General features: G+C 43.3%; 1 protein-coding gene across 2 annotated transcripts in view; it reads right to left on the reverse strand.

The window, feature by feature from the left end:
- Window positions 1-299: 299 nt before the first annotated feature.
- LOC106584785 (inner centromere protein) overlaps window positions 300-19,081 on the reverse strand; it is a 40,341-nt gene continuing 21,559 nt past the window's right edge. Inside the window, exons 8-17 of one of the 2 annotated variants that reach the window (XM_045706327.2) lie at window positions 17,435-17,565; window positions 16,982-17,116; window positions 15,594-15,611; window positions 14,891-15,100; window positions 14,675-14,779; window positions 12,052-12,194; window positions 10,713-10,830; window positions 5,098-5,208; window positions 4,089-4,290; window positions 300-2,820 (exon numbers count right to left, since the gene is read on the reverse strand). In XM_045706327.2, coding sequence (XP_045562283.2) covers window positions 2,636-2,820; window positions 4,089-4,290; window positions 5,098-5,208; window positions 10,713-10,830; window positions 12,052-12,194; window positions 14,675-14,779; window positions 14,891-15,100; window positions 15,594-15,611; window positions 16,982-17,116; window positions 17,435-17,565 — 1,358 coding nt within the window. In that variant the 3' untranslated portion in view covers window positions 300-2,635. The remainder of the gene's footprint in view (window positions 2,821-4,088; window positions 4,291-5,097; window positions 5,209-10,712; window positions 10,831-12,051; window positions 12,195-14,674; window positions 14,780-14,890; window positions 15,101-15,593; window positions 15,612-16,981; window positions 17,117-17,434; window positions 17,566-19,081) is intronic. The other variant, XM_045706328.2, reaches the window with a different exon arrangement.

Consider the following 19,081-nt stretch of genomic DNA (forward strand, 5'->3'; position numbering starts at 1 on the left):
AAAATATGCATAATCGTTTGTCTCTACATTAACATATTCCTCTCAACTGTATTTTTTTTACATGAGTCGTGATGACGTCATAATGAATTACCTACAATTGCTTCCATACCAGTAAAATTTCATAAAAATATGAATTATTTTAACATATTGGAGCATGCATGGTCCATATTATCAGATGTGCTACTTCATATGGCCCAAATATATCAATATCACCTGTAGCCCAACTGATGCAGCATAGTGGCTATAAATAAATAGGCTGAAGCATAGGGTTGGCTGCATTTACCCCATTAGACACATCCTGATTGTTCATATTTTTATTGTAAATATGAATATATAAATATTCACTCAAAATTACATTTTTTGGTTTCTACTACAAAAAGGATGTCATTGCCCTTTTAAAGAAGCCATTTCCCAAACTGCATTTGTAAAATGATGACACAATCGCAATTGCATGAGTAGACAAACGTGATAGCAATGTAAAAAGGCCAAAACTACTTTTCAAAATACATGTTTTTGTTATTGCCAAAATGAACATGGGAAGTGTGAGCAACAAATCAAGCATGTCAGTTCAGATCAGACAAAATAATTTGGTAATATATTTAGTCTGTATTAGACTGACATCTCCAAACCAGACTGTTATTGAAGATCTACACTTCTCCAGAATACATATATGATAGAAATCCATCTGTTTCTGCGCAGTGAGTAACAATATAGTAACAAAAAATAAAGGGAACACTAAAATAACACATCCTAGATCTGAATGAATGAAATAATCTTATTAAATACTTTTTTCTTTACATAGTTGAATGTGCTGACAACAAAATCACAAAAATAAATCAATGGAAATCCAATTTATCAACCCATGGAGGTCTGGATTTTGAGTCACACTCAAAATTAAAAGTGGAAAACCACACTACAGGCTGATCCAACTTTGATGTAATGTCCTTAAAACAAGTCAAAATGAGGCTCAGTAGTGTGTGTGGCCTCCACGTGCCTGTATGACCTCCCTACAAGGCCTGGGCATGCTCCTGATGAGGTGGCGGATGGTCTCCTGAGGGATCTCCTCCCAGACCTGGACTAAAGCATCCGCCAACTCCTGGACAGTCTGTGGTGCAACGTGGCGTTGGTGGATGGAGCGAGACATGATGTCCCAGATGTGCTCAATTGGATTCAGGTCTGGGGAACGGGCGGGCCAGTCCATAGCGTCAATGCCTTCCTCTTGCAGGAACTGCTGACACACCCCAGCCACATGAGGTCTAGCATTGTCTTGCATTAGGAGGAACCCAGGGCCAACCGCACCAGCATATGGTCTCACAAGGAGTCTGAGGATCTCATCTCGGTACCTAATGGCAGTCAGCCTACCTCTGGCGAGCACATGGAGGGCTGTGCGGCCCCCCAAAGAAATGCCACCCCACACCATGACTGACCCACCGCCAAACCGGTCATGCTGGAGGATGTTGCAGGCAGCAGAACGTTCTCCACGGCGTCTCCAGACTCTGTCACATGTGCTCAGTGTGAACCTGCTTTCATCTGTGAAGAGCACAGGGCGCCAGTGGCGAATTTGCCAATGTTGGTGTTCTCTGGCAAATGCCAGACGTCCTGCACGGTGTTAGGCTACAAGCACAACCCCCACCTGTGGACGTCGGGCCCCCATACCACCCTCATGGAGTCTGTTTCTGACCGTTTGAGCAGACACATGCACATTTGTGGCCTGCTGGAGGTCATTTTGCAGGGCTCTGGTAGTGCTCCTCCTGCTCCTCCTTGTACAAAGGCGGAGGTAGCGGTCCTGCTCCTGGGTTGTTGCCATCCTACGGCCTCCTCCACATCTCCTGATGTACTGGCCTGTCTCCTGGTAACGCCTCCATGCTCTAGACACTACACTGACAGACACAGCAAACCTTCTTGCCACAGCTCGCATTGATGTGCCATCCTGGATGAGCTGCACTACCTGAGCCACTTGTGTGGGTTGTAGACTCCGTCTCATGCTACCACTAGAGTGAAAGCACCGCCAGCATTCAAAAGAGACCAAAACATCAGCCAGGAAGCATAGGAACTGAGAAGTGGTCTGTGGTCACCACCTGCAAAACCACTCCTTTATTGGGGGTGTCTTGCTAATTGCCTACAATTTCCACCTGTTGTCTATTCCATTTGCACAACAGCATGTGAAATTTATTGTCAATCAGTTTTGCTTCCTAAGTGGACAGTTTGATTTCACAGAAGTGTGATTGACTTGGAGTTACATTGTGTTGTTTAAGTGTTCCCTTTATTTTTTTGATATTTTTTTTTTTACCTCCCAGTCCCTTTTGTTATTGGTTGTACCATTTGGAAGGCGGTAGCCGGCCCCTTCTCAAGTTTGTCACAGTTCCACTGGATATCCCTTCATGTGAACAACGGAAAATGACCATCTTCAGAAGCGGGGACATGTTCTACTCATTTTATTCAGGAGAATTTTTGAAATGTAATCTAAATGTATTTAAAAAGAATATATATATAAAATTGTTAGCTACATTCCTCGCACTTATCTGAAGTCACTTCAGGTGTCCGTCAGCCAGAGGATTCTATAATATAATACATGCAAAAGAACAAACGTAACAAAAATACAATATAAAACCCATTCTATCCCAGTTCCCAGTGTTTAAATGGGCAGGGCCTCCATTTTAGGAGGAGAGTGCCAGATACCAGAACTGGTACGTTTGAGGTAGCGAGGTTTGTTCTTGTAGAAGATGTGGTCCAACATTGGGGGTTCAATCTCTCCATAGTGACAGTCCACGTCCGTTGGGTTGAAATATTGCTTCTTCATGGACTGTTTCAGCTGTTCGCCTAGAGGGGAGTACAGGTTCGCTTTAATAAATATATGTTATAAGGAGTTGGCTGCAGCTCTGACTTTTCTGGACCCTTCTTCCCCAGGGGGCTAAAAGGTCTCTGCTCTACTCCAAGAGAACAGGTTACTCTAACGAATGGTGCTTGTTTAATAAAGTTAGATGAAAGCTGAATCAATTTCGACAAGCTCACATAATGATAGTATTGTACATAACAGAACCCAATGTAATAGCATAGTTTAACGTTACTGTAAGAAAAAAAAATTACAAATTAAAAATAACAGACCAATGCATTTCCTATAAGAGTTTAGGATGATTGTGTGCTTCTACACCTGCATTCCTAGGTTTTGGCCTTTCTAGGGAGTTTTTCCCAGCCACCGTGCTTCTACATCTGCATTGCTTGCCGTTTGGGGTTTCTGTAAAGCACTTTGTGACATCAGCTGATGTAAAAAGGGCTTTATAAATACATTTGATTGATTGATTGATTGATTGTGTGAAGTGGCCGTTTGAGAGAAATGTGACCAAACCCAACGTGTGAGCCACTAGGCAAAACATGTCCTTTGATTTAAACCACACACAGGTATGCTACAGTTGATTAACACCACCTGCTGTGCCCAAGTCACTCGCCGTGCCCAATGTGAAGCACTGTACACATAAGAGCTAAATGCATATTCCCATAAAAATTGAGCTCAAAAATGGTTGGCATGCAGATGCAGCATGGACGTTTCACTGGTAAAACTAACGATTATCATTCACAAATTGACAATGAGAAATGTGAAGGGAGGGCAACCATTTTTTTGGGGGGGGGGGGGGGGGGGGGGGGGGGCTTGCGGTAAAGAAACACATGCACAGAACATGATACGGCTCATTCCAGCTGGATCCAGGGGGGTTGGAACGGACGGTTACCTATGGATCCGCAGCCGATGTTAGAACTCATGGTAAGTTACCCAACATCAGGTTTAAAGTAGACTTGGCATATTGCTATAATACACAGTAGGGCCAATTCCTGCTTATAGAAAACAAGAATTGACATCTACCCAAGACTGCCACTACTGGTTCTTCCCAATATAACCCTGGCTTGATTCTGAAATGAGCCATTTCCACATCAAGAGACCATTTTTTATAATGTCTTTTCACTAAGAATACTCACCGATTATGTTACATGTAATACAGATTATGTTATAATTTATAATGATTATGTTATATTGCAGTTTTAACCGTCTTTGGAGGAGAGTAAAATAAAAAATATTGAGTTTCTTCTCAACGTACCCTTGGCCCATTTGGGGATGGGTTTCCTTGGTGCCGACTCATCATCAGTAGAGTCCTCACTGTTCTGGTCCATCCCATAGTCCTCAGGGTTGGTGTTGAGAATAACGGGCTTGTTGCCCCCCTTAGGAGTGATCTCATACGACTGGGGAGACCGCTTGATATCTACAGTGACGTCGAGTACTCCTCCCTTCCCTAGGGGAGTCTTCGTCGTGGGCCATGGGAGAACATGAAGGTATATTATGGATACATTTTCAATTAAAATAATTATTATGCAGACCGACTAAATAAACCAAGGCTCTATGCAGACAGACTAAATAAACCAAGGCTCTATGCAGACCGACTAAATAAACCAAGGCTCTATGCAGACCGACTAAATAAACCAAGGCTCTATGCAGACCGACTAAATAAACCAAGGCTCTATGCAGACCGACTAAATAAACCAAGGCTCTATGCAGACCGACTAAATAAACCAAGGCTCTATGCAGACCGACTAAATAAACCAAGGCTCTATGCAGACCGACTAAATAAACCAAGGCTCTATGCAGACCGACTAAATAAACCAAGGCTCTATGCAGACAGACTAAATAAACCAAGGCTCTATGCAGACAGACTAAATAAACCAAGGCTCTATGCAGACAGACTAAATAAACCAAGGCTCTATGCAGACAGACTAAATAAACCAAGGCTCTATGCAGACAGACTAAATAAACCAAGGCTCTATGCAGACCGACTAAATAAACCAAGGCTCTATGCAGACAGACTAAATAAACCAAGGCTCTATGCAGACAGACTAAATAAACCAAGGCTCTATGCAGACCGACTAAATAAACCAAGGCTCTATGCAGACAGACTAAATAAACCAAGGCTCTATGCAGACAGACTAAATAAACCAAGGCTCTATGCAGACAGACTAAATAAACCAAGGCTATGTACCTTTCTCAGAAGTAGAGCTAGCTCTAGATGTTATCCAGGGACCTTTCCACATCAGTTACCCCCCTAGTCTCCTCACCTGAACTTCAGCAGTCAGGTGACAATTGGTAACAGTGGTGGCAGTCTCTGTTTTTGTCTGTCTGGCTGCTTCTCTATGTCTCTCCTCCTCAGCTTGCCTCTGCTGCTCCTCCTGGTGGGTAGAACATAAAACTATTTAGTAACAAAATAAAAAAAGGTACACAAAACATTAACAGCTGCTCTTTCCATGACAGACTGACCAGGTGAATCCAGGTGAAAACTATGATCCCTTATTGACATGACTAGTTAAATCTGCTTCAGTGTAGATGAAGGGGAGGCAAGTTAAAGAAGGATTTTAAAGCCTTGAGACATGGATTGTGTATGTGTGCCATTCAGAGGGTGCTATATTGTAATTACTTCACCACCATGGCCTATTTATTGCCTTACCTCCCTTATCCTACCTCATTTGCACATGCTGTATATAGAGACTTTTGTACTGTATGTTTGTTTACTCCATGTGTAGCTCTGTGTTGTTGTCTGTGTCTCACTGCTTTGCTTTATATTGGCCAGGTCGCAGTTGCAAATGAGAACTTGTTCTCAACTAGCCTACCTGGTTAAATAAAGGTGAAATAAAATAAAAATGGGAAAACAAAAAAATCGAAGTGCCTTTGAACGGGGTATGGTAGTAGGTGACAGGCGCACCAGTTTGTATCAAGAACAACAATGCTGCTGGGTTTTTCATACTCAACAGTTTCCAGTGTGTACCAAGAATGGTCCACCACCCAAAGGACATCCAGCCAACTTGACACAACTGTGGGAAGCGTTGGAGTCAACATGGGCAAGCATCCCTGTGGAACGCTTTTGACACCTTGTCGCGTCCATCCCTTGACAAATTGAGGCTGTTCTGAGGGCCACTCAATATTAGGAAGGTGTTAATGTTTGGTATACTCAGTGTAGGTTTTGGTTGATTGAGCCACACACACACACAGGTTCCAGTTCATTGGGGTATATCGTAGCAAAATGTTTCACAACAGAAAACAAAAAGTTTATTCTTGGACAAATCCAGGTAGTCCCTCCTAAGGTTGCACATTCTAGGGAATATTCAGAGGTGGAAACTTTCCATGGGAGTTATCGGGAATATATGGGAATTAACAGAAATATGCAAATTAATATTAATACCATTTAAGTGTAGATGTTTTTTGCTTTGGATATATACTGCTCCAAAAAAATAAAGGGAACACTTAAACAACACATCCTAGATCTGAATGAAAGAAATAATCTTATTAAATACTTTTTTCTTTACATAGTTGAATGTGCTGACAACAAAATCACACAAAAATAATCAATGGAAATCCAATTTATCAACCCATGGAGGTCTGGATTTGGAGTCACACTCAAAATTAAAGTGGAAAACCACACTACAGGCTGATCCAACTTTGATGTAATGTCCTTAAAACAAGTCAAAATGAGGCTCAGTAGTGTGTGTGGCCTCCACGTGCCTGTATGACCTCCCTACAACGCCTGGGCATGCTCCTGATGAGGTGGCGGATGGTCTCCTGAGGGATCTCCTCCCAGACCTGGACTAAAGCATCCGCCAACTCCTGGACAGTCTGTGGTGCAACGTGGCGTTGGTGGATGGAGCGAGACATGATGTCCCAGATGTGCTCAATTGGATTCAGGTCTGGGGAACGGGCGGGCCAGCCCATAGCATAAATGCCTTCCTCTTGCAGGAACTGCTGACACACTCCAGCCACATGAGGTCTAGCATTGTCTTGCATTAGGAGGAACCCAGGGCCAACCGCACCAGCATATGGTCTCACAAGGGGTCTGAGGATCTCATCTCGGTACCTAATGGCAGTCAGGCTACCTCTGGCGACCACATGGAGGGCTGTGCGGCCCCCCAAAGAAATGCCACCCCACACCATGACTGACCCACCGCCAAACCGGTCATGCTGGAGGATGTTGCAGGCAGAACGTTCTCCACGGCGTCTCCAGACTCTGTCACGTCTGTCACGTGCTCAGTGTGAACCTGCTTTCATCTCTGAAGAGCACAGGGCGCCAGTGGCGAATTTGCCAATGTTGGTGTTCTCTGGAAAATGCCAAACGTCCTGCACGGTGTTGGGCTGTAAGCACAACCCCCACATGACCATTTGTGGCCTGCTGGATGTCATTTTGCAGGGCTCTGGCAGTGCTTCTCTTGCTCCTCCTTGCACAAAGGCAGAGGTAGCGGTCCTGCTGCTGGGTTGTTGCTCTCCTACGGCCTCCTCCACGTCTCCTGATGTACTGGCCTGTCTCCTGGTAGCGCCTCCATGCTCTGGACACTACGCTGACAGACACAGCAAACCTTCTTGCCACAGCTCGCATTGATGTGCCATCCTGGATGAGCTGCACTACCTGAGCCACTTGTGTGGGTTGTAGACTCCGTCTCATGCTACCACTAGAGTGAAAGCACCGCCAGCATTCAAAAGTGACCAAAACATCAGCCAGGAAGCATAGGAACTGAGAAGTGGTCTATGGTCCCCACCTGCAGAACCACTCCTTTATTGGGGGTGTCTTGCTAATTGCCTATAATTTCCACCTGTTGTCTATTCCATTTGCATAACAGCATGTGAAATTTATTGTCAATCAGTGTTGCTTCCTAAGTGGACAGTTTGATTTCACAGAAGTGTGATTGACTTGGAGTTACATTGTGTTGTTTAAGTGTTCCCTTTATTTTTTTGAGCAGTGTATTTACCACATCATATGGAGACAGAAACATAAACCTTTTACCTTATCATAAGTAGACATAATTGCAAATGAATAAATCCATCCAATTGACATTAAAAAAAACTATTTAGTTACAAAATGAACTTTAATTAAATGAGTTGACTCTTCACATGGGATGATTTCACTGAATAACAAAAGGGAATATTGAATGATACCCAATGATCCATCGCATCTCCCAAAAACGTTTTCAACATACATCTGTAAAATGATAGTCTAGAAACTAAAGCGTTGGTTGTCTTCCTCTCAGGCTTCCATGTCTTCTCCCTGGACCTTCTCAATGTCCACCTCTTTAACATCAGACTCGGAGGCCTCATCTTCACTGTCACTTTCCAACCTTGTTGAGGATGGCTCGTTGTCAGGTTCAAAAAGCCAAAAATTTACCCAGATGGACACCAATTTTTCAACCCTTGTATTGGTCTGCCTGTTGCGTGCTTTGATGTGTGTGTTCCCAAACATGGACCAGTTGCGCTCTGAGGCGGCTGATGTTGGTGGGATTTGGAGGATGATGCAGGCAACAGGGGAAAGAGCCTCAGATCCACAAAGTCCCTTCCACCAGGTGGCTGATGAGATATGTTGGCACGACTGCCATATTGCATCTCCATCCCAAAGCCCTTGCTTGGAAGTGTACTTCGCCAGACTGCCAAGAACTTTGCCCTCATCCAGGCCAAGGTGGCGAGACGCAGCAGTGATGACACCATAGGCCTTGTTAATCTCTGCACCAGACAGGATGCTCTTACCAGCATACTTTGGGTCCAGCATGTATGCTGTGGCATGTATGGGCTTCAGACAGAATTCTTCACGCTTTTTGATGCATTTCAGAATTGCAGTTTCCTCTGCTTGGAACAACAGTGAGGTGGGCAGGGCAGTACGGATTTCTTCTCTTACATCTGCAAGCAGAGTTTGAACATCAGACAGGAGCGGCAGGTAGCCTTGTGGTTTGGGACGGTAGGTAGCCTAGTGGTTAGAGTGTTGGACTAGTAACCGAAAGGTTGCAAGATCAAATCCCCGAGCTGACAAGGTAAAAATCTGTCATTCTGCCCCTGAACAAGACCGTTAACCCACTGTTCCTAGGCCATCATTGAAAATAAGAATTTGTTCTTAACTGACTTGCCTAGTTAAATAAAAGTTAAATAAAAAAAGGATGGCATTGTCTCCCTCAATCCGTGCAATGGCTACGGCAATAGGTTTCAGGAGTTTCAGGTTGCTTACCAGTCTCTCCCAAAATACATCATCCAGGAGGATCCTCTTGATGGGGCTGTCCATATTGGCAGACTGATATGGCCATTTCTTGGAGAGACTCCTTCCCCTCCAGGAGACTGTCAAACATGATGACATCACCACCCCAACAGGTGTTGCTGGGCAGCTTCAATGTGATGCTCTTTTTCTTCTCACTTTGCTTGGTGAGGTAGATTGCTGCTATAACTTGATGACCCTTCACATACCTAACCATTTCCTTGGCTCTCTTGTAGAGTGTATCCATTGTTTTCAGTCCCATGATGTCCTTGAGGAGCAGATCCAATGCATGAGCAGCACAGCTAATGGGTGTGATGTGAGGGTAGGACTCCTCCACTCCACAGACCAAGCAGCATTGTCTGTCACCAGTGCAAATACCTTCTGTGGTCCAAGGTCATTCATGACTGCCTTCAGCTCATCTGCAATGTAGAGACCGGTGTGTCTGTCCCTTGTGTCTGTGCTCTTGTAGAATACTGGTTGAGGGGTGGAGATGTAGTTAATTATTCCTTGCCCACGAACATTCGACCACCCATCAGAGATGATTGAAATAGAGTCTGCTTTCTCTATGATTTGCTTGACCTTCACTTGAACTCTGCATCCAGCAAATGAGTAGATAAAGCATGTCTGGTTGGAGGGGTGTCTGCTGGGCAAAGAACATTCAGAAATCTCTTCCAATACACATTGCCTGTGAGCATCAGAGGTGAACCAGTTGCATACACAGCTCGAGCAAGACATTCATCCAGCATTTCTCTGACTACGTTCCTCCATTGAGTCAAAATAACTTCTGATTCCAGGAGGACCATGAGCTGTTGCAATCGATAAGGTGTCTGATTCATAAATTTTCACCTCGAATAGAAGTAGAGGGACTTATGTCAGAGGTTGATTGTTGTGAGCGCTGAGGGAACTTTATGCACTTGGCCAGATGATTCTGCATCTTTGTTTCATTCTTTATATATGCTTTGGCACAGTATTTGCAAATGTACACAGCTACTCCTTCTACATTAGCTGCAGTGAAATGTCTCCACACATCAGATAGTGCCCATGGCATTTTCCTGTAAAGATTAGAAAAAAAGAATAAAAAACCCAAATACAATGCCATGTACAGATAAATAGTTAAGCAGTTAGATTAAAACAATAAATATTTAAAAATGAAACATGAATTAACACTCCTCAGTTACCAGGCTCAGGCAAGCTAAAACCCACAGGGTAGCAAAAACTGTTAACAAGTTAGAAATTATTTAAACACACTTTGCTGTAGGCTACTATTTACTAGTTAGCAAAGAAATCATGTATGTCATATAAAATATATTAATCCCACCCAGTATTGTAATCAAAACTTACCCTAAAGCATGTAGTCCTTGGCCCAGAAAGTGTAGTAGTGTGGGCTCAATAGCATCTCATTACATGAGAATCAGCTGTACATGTGATGGAAGAATGCACTGTGCATGCAGAGGGTTGCAATTCCAGTGAATTGGGGATAGTTTAACCAAAATATGCCACAAGACCTAGAATTGCCTTGTGTATCCCACAAAAAAAGGTTCACTGTTATAAGCCAACTTCTTTGATTCATTTAAGCAAAATTCCCAGGTTTAACTTCACATGGAAAGATTCTGGAAATTTATTGGAAAGTTTCCAACCCTTTGCAACCCTAGTCGCTTCCCCTAAAGCATGACTTACCCTCCTACTCCTCTCCTCCAGCTCCCTCTTCTCACACAACTCTTTCCTCTCTTTCTCCCTGGCAGCGCTCTCCACTTCTCTCTGAAGAGCAAAGGCCTGTTCCCTCTCCACTCGCTCCCTGAAACACACAATATTCAGCAACAGCCTTCTGTCTCCACATCAAAAATATTCCTGCTATTTTAATGTTTTTTATTATCCTTTTTAATTATATAGAATTAGTATAATAAATATAAAACAACATGTAAAGTGTTGGCCCCATGTTTCAAGAGTTGAAATAAAAAGTACCTGACATTTTCCAAGAGCACAAAAAGCTTATTTCTCTCAAATGTTGTGTACAAATATGTTTACATCCCCATTGGTGAGCATTTCTCCTTTGTCAAGATAATCCATCCACCTGACAGGTGTGGCATATCTGGAAGCTGATTAAACAGCATGATAATTACACAGGTGTACCTTGTGCTGGGGACATTAAAAGGCCACTAAATTCCACAGATGTATCAAGTTATGAGGGAGTGTGTAATTGGCATGCTGACTGCAGGAATGTCCACCAGAGCTGTTGCCAGAGAATCTAATGTTCATTTCTCTACCATAAGCCGCCTCCAACGTTGTTTTAAAGAATTTGGCAGTGCGTCCAACAGGCCTCACAACTGCAGAACACATGTAACCAAGCCAGCACAGGACCTCCACATCCGGCTTCTTCACCTGTGGGATGGTCTGAGACCAGCCACCTGGACAGCTGATGAAACTGTTGATTTGCACAACCAAAGAATTTCTACACAAACTGTCAGAAACTGTCTCAGGGAAGCTCATCTGTATGCTCGTCATCCTCATGATGACGAGATGTGTCACGCTGCATGAGACAAATGGTGGTCACACCAGATACTGACTGGTTCTGATCCACGGCCCTGTAACCGATGTGAAATGGCTAGCTAGTTAGCGGGGTGCGCGCTAATAGCGTTTCAAATCGGTGACGTCACTCGCTCTGAGACCTTGAAGTAGTTGTTCCCCTTGCAGAGGGCTTTTGTGGCGCGATGGGTAACGATGCTTCGAGGGTGACTGTTGTCTGGGTGCCGAGGGTCCCTGGTTCGAGCCCAGGTAGGGGCGAGGAGAGGAACGGAAGCTATACTGTTACACCCCTACTTCTTTTTTTTTTTTTTAAAGGTATCTGTGACCAACAGATGCATATCTGTATTCCCAGTCATGTGAAGTCCATAGATTAGGGCCTAATTCATTTAATCGACTGATAACCTTTTATGAACTGTAACTCAGGTTAAATCTTTGAAATTGTTGCATGTTGCGTTTATATTTTTGATCTGTGTAGTTCGCTATGGAAAAGTACCTTTCAGCAGCATCTTGTCTCTCTCTCTCCTGTTCTTTCTCCAGCTCCATCGCTAGTCGGGCCTCAGCCATTTTGCGAGTCCTCTCCTGCTCCTCTTCTGTTCTCCTCTTAGCCTGCAGCTCCTGCTGATGCTTCTCCTCCTCCTGGGGGGGGGGGGAAGACAAAGGGTTACATTAACAACCCACCCCTGCCTTAAGGAGATTTGTATTAAATTCCAGATCAACCCCTAGGCAGGTCTGAGATGATTGGATAGGTAGTAGCTTCGTCTTGCCCTCTAATAGGCCAGTCACCTATCCAATGATCTTGAGCAGGGTCACCCAAACCCTGGGTGCACGTTTAGTTTTTTTGCCCTAGTACTACACAGATTATTCAAATAATCAAAGCTTGATGAGTTGGCTATTTGAATCTGCTGTGTAGCGCCAGGGCAACAACACCCCCCCCCCCCCCCAGGGGCAGGACCAAGAGCAAAGATCATCCAACACAGCAGTGGTCACCAACGTTTTCTGAGTCAAAATGCAAGCAGAGATCTACTGCTCAGATTTTAGACATATATATTTTTTTAAACATGCTTAAGATGTAAGCCTATGCAACATTAAGCTATTAAAAACAGTACTGTATCAATGCGGTTTGTAGTTAGCTATAGGCCCAATACATTATCACTACATATTGGCTATGCTTGAATTGCCCTGCCAATGTTGTTCTTCTCAGACAGTTTTGAAATTATATATTTTTTTTTTTTTTAGGTAGCCTATATGATCACACTTGTAATAAATTTGTTGTATTACTTTTGAGGCACAGCTGAGCGAGCATAATCATTTAAACATTTTAGTAGACTGATAGCCTGCATCTGATGGTCAGTTTGAGGGGGGGTGGGAGGGAAGGAGAGAGCAGCAGTGAGGCTGCCTCTACCTGATTTACTTAACGCTGAGGAAAAAAATAAATAAAAAAAAAATAATAATAATAATTAAAAAAAGGGACACCGTCTTCCAGCTGATGGCGAAATTCTAATCACACTGCATTATTTCCGCGTCATGCACCAATTCATGTGGTTAATGATGTCCAGATAAAGTGAAATCCTCAATATAAAAAATACAAAAAGAGACAAGCCGCTAATATTAAACGCCATACTGAAACACTTTTCTATAGGCTACTTATTTATTGCAGCTGCAGTGCTGGTTGTTTTGCATTTTATGTCACGTTGAACAACGTGTTGGCCGTGCTGAATAACAGCAGCAGTGTTTCGCTGTCCCTCTAGTCATTGTTTTTAAAAAGTTTTTACATTTTCCAGTGTCAACGTTCCTGTGCGTTCAAGGCTTCTTTTTACATTCTATGGCTCAAGAAAGCTCCGTGTCTGCACAGTTATCTGATTGGCCAGCCGGTAGGCCTATAGGTTCGCTTGATTTGCTCTCTGGGCCTGCTGGATAGGCAGAGTTCTACCTTCAGACAAATGGTTCAAAATGTGAACACTTTGCCTTCCCCGCACTAGGGCTGCTGAATCAAGTGCACCTACCACCAACAGCACAAAAACGATAGAAAACTATAGGAATGGAATGCTTTATCTATCGTTGTTTTTTTGTTTGTTGATCGACTAGAAACGCCTTGGAGATCGACCAGTCGATCGATGAGTTGGTGACCACTGCACTAGTTTTAGCCGTGGGCCATTTATTTTTTTATTATTATTATTTTTTTTAATGAGTGGATGTTCATGGGGCCAGAACATAATTACAAATAATTTGAAGACTGCAAATTGACCGCAAGTACCCCAAACAGATATTTGGCTAAAACAATAATTTCAAACCTTGCTTACATCCTAAACATACGGTACATATGCATCTCTATGTGTGGTAATACCTTGGAACAGATTTCCACAATTAAAGTAGCTTGGAGCTGATTTTGTGTTTATAACAGTCTTATGTCCAACAATAAAATACATTTATATACACATTTGTTTTTCTTCAGAAAACTTGGGAAGGGGGGGGGGGGGGGTCAAATAAAATCACCGGAGGGACAAATTCAGCCCACGGGACAGCAGTTGGGGAACCCTGACCTAGGGGGACTAGGGGTTGATTTGACATAGCCAGGGATGCAATTAAAATATATTTAACAAATTTTTTTAATTGAACCCTTATTTTACCAGGTAAGTTGACTGAGAACACATTCTCATTTACAGTAATGACCTGGGGAATAGTTACAGGGGAGAGGGGGGGGGGGGGATGAATGAGCCAATTGTAAGCTGGGGTTGATTAAGTGACTGATGGTATGAGGGACAGATTGTGAATTTAGCCAGGACACCAGGGTTAACACCCCTACTCTTACGATAAGTGCCATGGGATCTTTAGTGACCACAGAGAGTCAGGACACCCACTTAACATCCCATCCGAAAGACAGCATCCTACACAGAGAAATGTCCCCAATCACTGCCCTGGGGCATCAGGATATTTTTTTTAGACCAGAGGAAAGAGTGCCCCCTACTGGCCCTCCAACACCACTTCCAAGCAGCATCTGGTCTCCCATCCAGGGACCGACCAGGACTAACCAGCAGTGGGATGCAGGGTGGTATGCTTCTGGCATTATAAACTATATATAAAATATAAACCAAACAATGTCAGGATATTTGTCTCACAGCTTGTTGAATCTTCCTCCTCCTCCTCCTCAGTTCCAGCTCCTCCTGGCGTTTGGTGGCCATCTTCTTCCTGGCTTTTTCCTCTGCCACGCGCTCCACTCGCAGCTGGGGAACAACAGGGGAAATGGTTGAGCACTTTTGCGTCAATAAATACTACACAGTTCTGCTTCTCATAAAAAATACATCTAATTCAAGTTAATTGTCAAGCTCTCCTACGGTGTCGTGTTTCTCATCAATCTGGAGAATCTTCTTCTCTTTCTGTTCTTCCTTCACCCGGGCCTCGACTACCATCCGCAGCCGCTCATCCCTCTTCTTCATCATCATCTCTTCCTGTTTTCTCCTCTTCTCTTCCTCCATCTTTTGCTTCCTCTCTTCTTCTTTCTCCTGCTTCTTCTTTAGTGCTTCCAGTTTCAGGCGTTCTCTTTCCTAGAACAAGAACACACTGATGTAATAGAGGAATCAGCTCTCCTTAGTACGTTGACAGTTTACCACGCATTCTAGAGGCAACTCATTTGGGACTGAGTGAAATCAGTGTTAGTAGTAAGTATATATATATATATATATTTTTTTTTTAAATGGGACGACAAATGGAAAGGGAAGAGTGAGTAAGATTAACATGAGACTTAAAAAGGCACCAAGGGTGATGTCTGAAATAAAACCCATCTCAAGGTGCCTTACAAAGATCTGCAGAGTAAAAGTCCATGTATTTAAATGAAAGCCATTAGTTGGTGAGGAACGAACGGATGCGGGTTTTTTTGGGGGGGGAAAAGACCCAGAAAATGCCTTAAAACAAGTTAGACATAAAGCCCAGCCTTTGTTACAGATGGGGAGGAAGGGGGACAGACAGGTAGAGCTGTACCAGTGAAGAACCAGACGGAACACACCTCCACATATCCCACTAGATTCCTCTGATACGTACCACGAGACCACTGCCTGACTGTAGATGGGACCGCGAGAGAAAGATCCAGTTAACAAAGCTGCATATGTTCTGGTAAGATTCATGTTTATAAAAAAAATATATACTTTTATTTTCTTTTTTTAAAACACACTTTTGGCTCAAAATGAAAACACACTAAGGGTGTAACGGTTCACCAAAACCCACAGTGTTGGTTCGGTACATATTGCGGTTTTTGGGGGTCACGGTTTGATTACGTAGTACCGGTCTTGACTGCATCAAACCGAAAGAAGCAACAAAGCTAAGTTAGCTAGTCTAATTGAGGCTACATGCACTTTTCCCCGTCCTTCAGTTAAAACAACTGAGATTATTAACTTGCAGCTCTAGGTTCTTGGTCATTGTAGCATATCCTTCTCATTGAACATTGATGAGATAATCTCCTAAATTGCTTTGCCACACCGGAGACTGTGGACTGTAGAGCCGCTTTCGATGACTTGTGATTGGCCAACGACAAGCACCACTCTTGCGTAGGCTATTCTCGTTGAGCAGTGACGACATACTGTTTACGTTTTATCTGACCATCGACATTGTGATCTACCGATTAAATGTTCCCAAAATGGAGATTTAAAACAGCCTCAAATTCTGGTTTAAAAATAGTCCCCACCACTCGACATCCTAAAGAAATTGTTCTTGTTTTCAGCTCAGATTTACACAAGAGGCAATGGCATACAACGCAGCAGAGGCAGTTTGAGTGTTTATATTAAGCAAAAATGATGTATTCATTCTGATTCACAGTGCGGACTGAGCAGATGTCCTCGTAGCGAACGGTTCGGTATGTTACACTAAAACAGTTATGAGATGTGATCAGGACAACATTTGGGCAAAGGTCAAAGGTCAGTTATGGAATAAGGGCCAAGGGGGTGTGGTATATGGCCAATATACCACGACTAAGGGTTGTTTCGAAGGCACGACGCAACGGCCCTTAGCCCTGGACACGGCCCAGTGGTGGGTCAGTCTCCAGCCTCTTCAGTTCAACATTAATCCAGAATGCTCCTGCCACAGCCCAGAAGTCAAGTGGCTCTAAACCTGCCCCCAGTCAACGCTATCAGCCCAGCTATATGTTCAATACAGCCCTTAGCCCTGGTATACTGACCATAAATCACAAACCCCCGAGGTGCCTTATTGCTTTTATAAACTGGTTACCAACGTGATTAGAAAAAAGAAAATGTTTTGCCATACCCATATATATCACAGCTGTCAGCCAAATCAGCATTCAGGCCTTGAACCACTCAGTTTATAATTTAAATTATATATGAGCGGAGGATGTCAGAGAAGGAGGACGTCCTTAATTCCTCAGGAAGTAGCATAACCCAAGGGCTCCTAAATAAACAATGAAGAAAATAAAAACGAACCTTGAGGTCGACTCTGCCCGGCGTGGTGTGTTTGATGAAGGACTTCATGACCGTGCTGCGACCCAGAGAGCTGGGGATCATCAGCATCTGGTTTTTCTGGACCGTGTGGAGGAACGACCTCACGTTGGGCCTCACCTACAGTAGACAAAAAAATAAAGATTACACAGGCTGCATTTACTACATCAGGGTCTATTGAATACACATGACACTATGATTAAAAACCCTTTAACCCCGTGGAAGAATTAGCCCACTCTGTGCCAGACAAGCTAGAGGGAAAACATGGTTGAAAATTACAACAAGTATACATCCACAAAATGGTTTAAAATGACATCGATTCAAATAGTTTTTTTTTTTTGCACACTAGGAAGACCTACATTTTTCACTCGCGACACTTTGGAAAAGAAAAATACAATATTGCTATACAAAGATACCGCCTTAAGTCTTAGTTCTTACACTCTGGCTCTTCTTGAGGGGTGAAGGCTTCTTCCCGGGGGTCTGGAAGTCCTCTTTAGCTTCTGCTGCTACTCTGCGCTTGGCACTGAGGCGAGGACCCAGACTTGATGGTGGCTTCTTACCACTGCCATCTAGGAATGGATGGAATAAGCACGTTAACCACCAATAATCCTAATAAAAATCTTATTGCTTGCACACATATATTTGGCAGATATTAATGGTAGGTGCAGCAAAAATGTTTGTTTCTTGCTCCAGCAGTGCAGTAATAGTGAATAATACACAAATCCCCAAAAAGAAACGAAATTAAGAAATAGCAGAAACAGTCCGGAATATCTATATATCTATATATATATATATATCTTTTCCAAAGTGATGGGGTGAATAGACAGTATATGAATAGAAAAGTTGTGTACAGCAAATAGTTATTTAGGATGAGCCATGACTACAAAACAGTATATACAGTGCATTCAGGAAGTATTCAGACCCCTTCCATTTTTCCACATTGTTACATTACAGCCTTATTATTAAATAAATTATTAATTAATTAATTATTAATTAATTATTAAATAAAATTTTTTTTTAAATTATAATAATAAAAATTTGTTTTTGGGGTTTTCCCCTCAATCTACACACAATACCACATAATGAAAAAAGTGAACAGGTTTAAAAGTGTTTGCAAATGTATTAAAAATATAAACAAATACCTTATTTACATAAGTATTCAGACCCTTTACTAGGGGAATTGAGATTGAGCTCAGGTGCATCCTGTTCCCATTGATCATCTTTGAGATGTTTCTACAACTTGATTGGAGTCCACCTGTGGTAAATTTCATTGATTGGACATGATTTGGAAACGCACACACCTGTCTATATAAGGTCTCACAGTTGACAGTGCATGTCAGAGCAAAAACCAAGCCATGAGGTCGAAGGAATTGTTCGTGGAGCTACGAGACAGCACTGTGTCGAGGCACAGATCTGGGGAAGGGTACCAAAAAAATGTCTGCAGCATTGAACACAGTAACCTCCATCATTCTCAAATGATAGAAGCTTGGAGCCAAAGACTCGTCCTAGAGTTGGCCGCCCGGCCAAACTGAGCAATCGTGGGAGAAGGGCCTTGGGTCAGGGAGGTGACCAAGAACACGGTGGTCACGCTGACAGAGCTCCTCTGTAGAGATGGTTGTCTTTCTGGAAGGTTCTCCCATCTCTGCAGCACTCCACCAATCAGGCCTTTATGGTAGAGTGGCCAGAAGGAAGCCACTCCTCAGTAAAAGGCACATGACAGCCTGCTTGGAGTTTGCCAAAAGGAACCTAAAGGACTCAGACCATGAGAAACAAGATTATCTGGTCTGATGGAACCAAGATTGAACTCTTTGGCCTGAGTGCCAAGCATCCCATCTGGAGGAAACCTGGCACCATCCCTACGGTGAATCATGGTGGTGGCAGCATCATGCTGTGGGGATGTTTTTCAGTGGCAGGGACTGGGAGACTAGTCAGGATCGAGGGAAAGATGAACAGAGCAAAGTACAGAGAGATCCTTGATGAAAACCTGCTGCAGAGTGCTCAGGACCTCTGACTGGGGCGAAGGTTCAACTTCCAACAGGACAACGACCCTAACCACACAGGAGTGGCTTCGGGACAAGTCTCTGA

Source organism: Salmo salar, chromosome 23 (assembly GCF_965601325.2).
Source record: "Salmo salar chromosome 23, fSalSal1, whole genome shotgun sequence".
In the NCBI taxonomy this organism is placed as follows: Eukaryota; Metazoa; Chordata; class Actinopteri; order Salmoniformes; family Salmonidae; genus Salmo; species Salmo salar.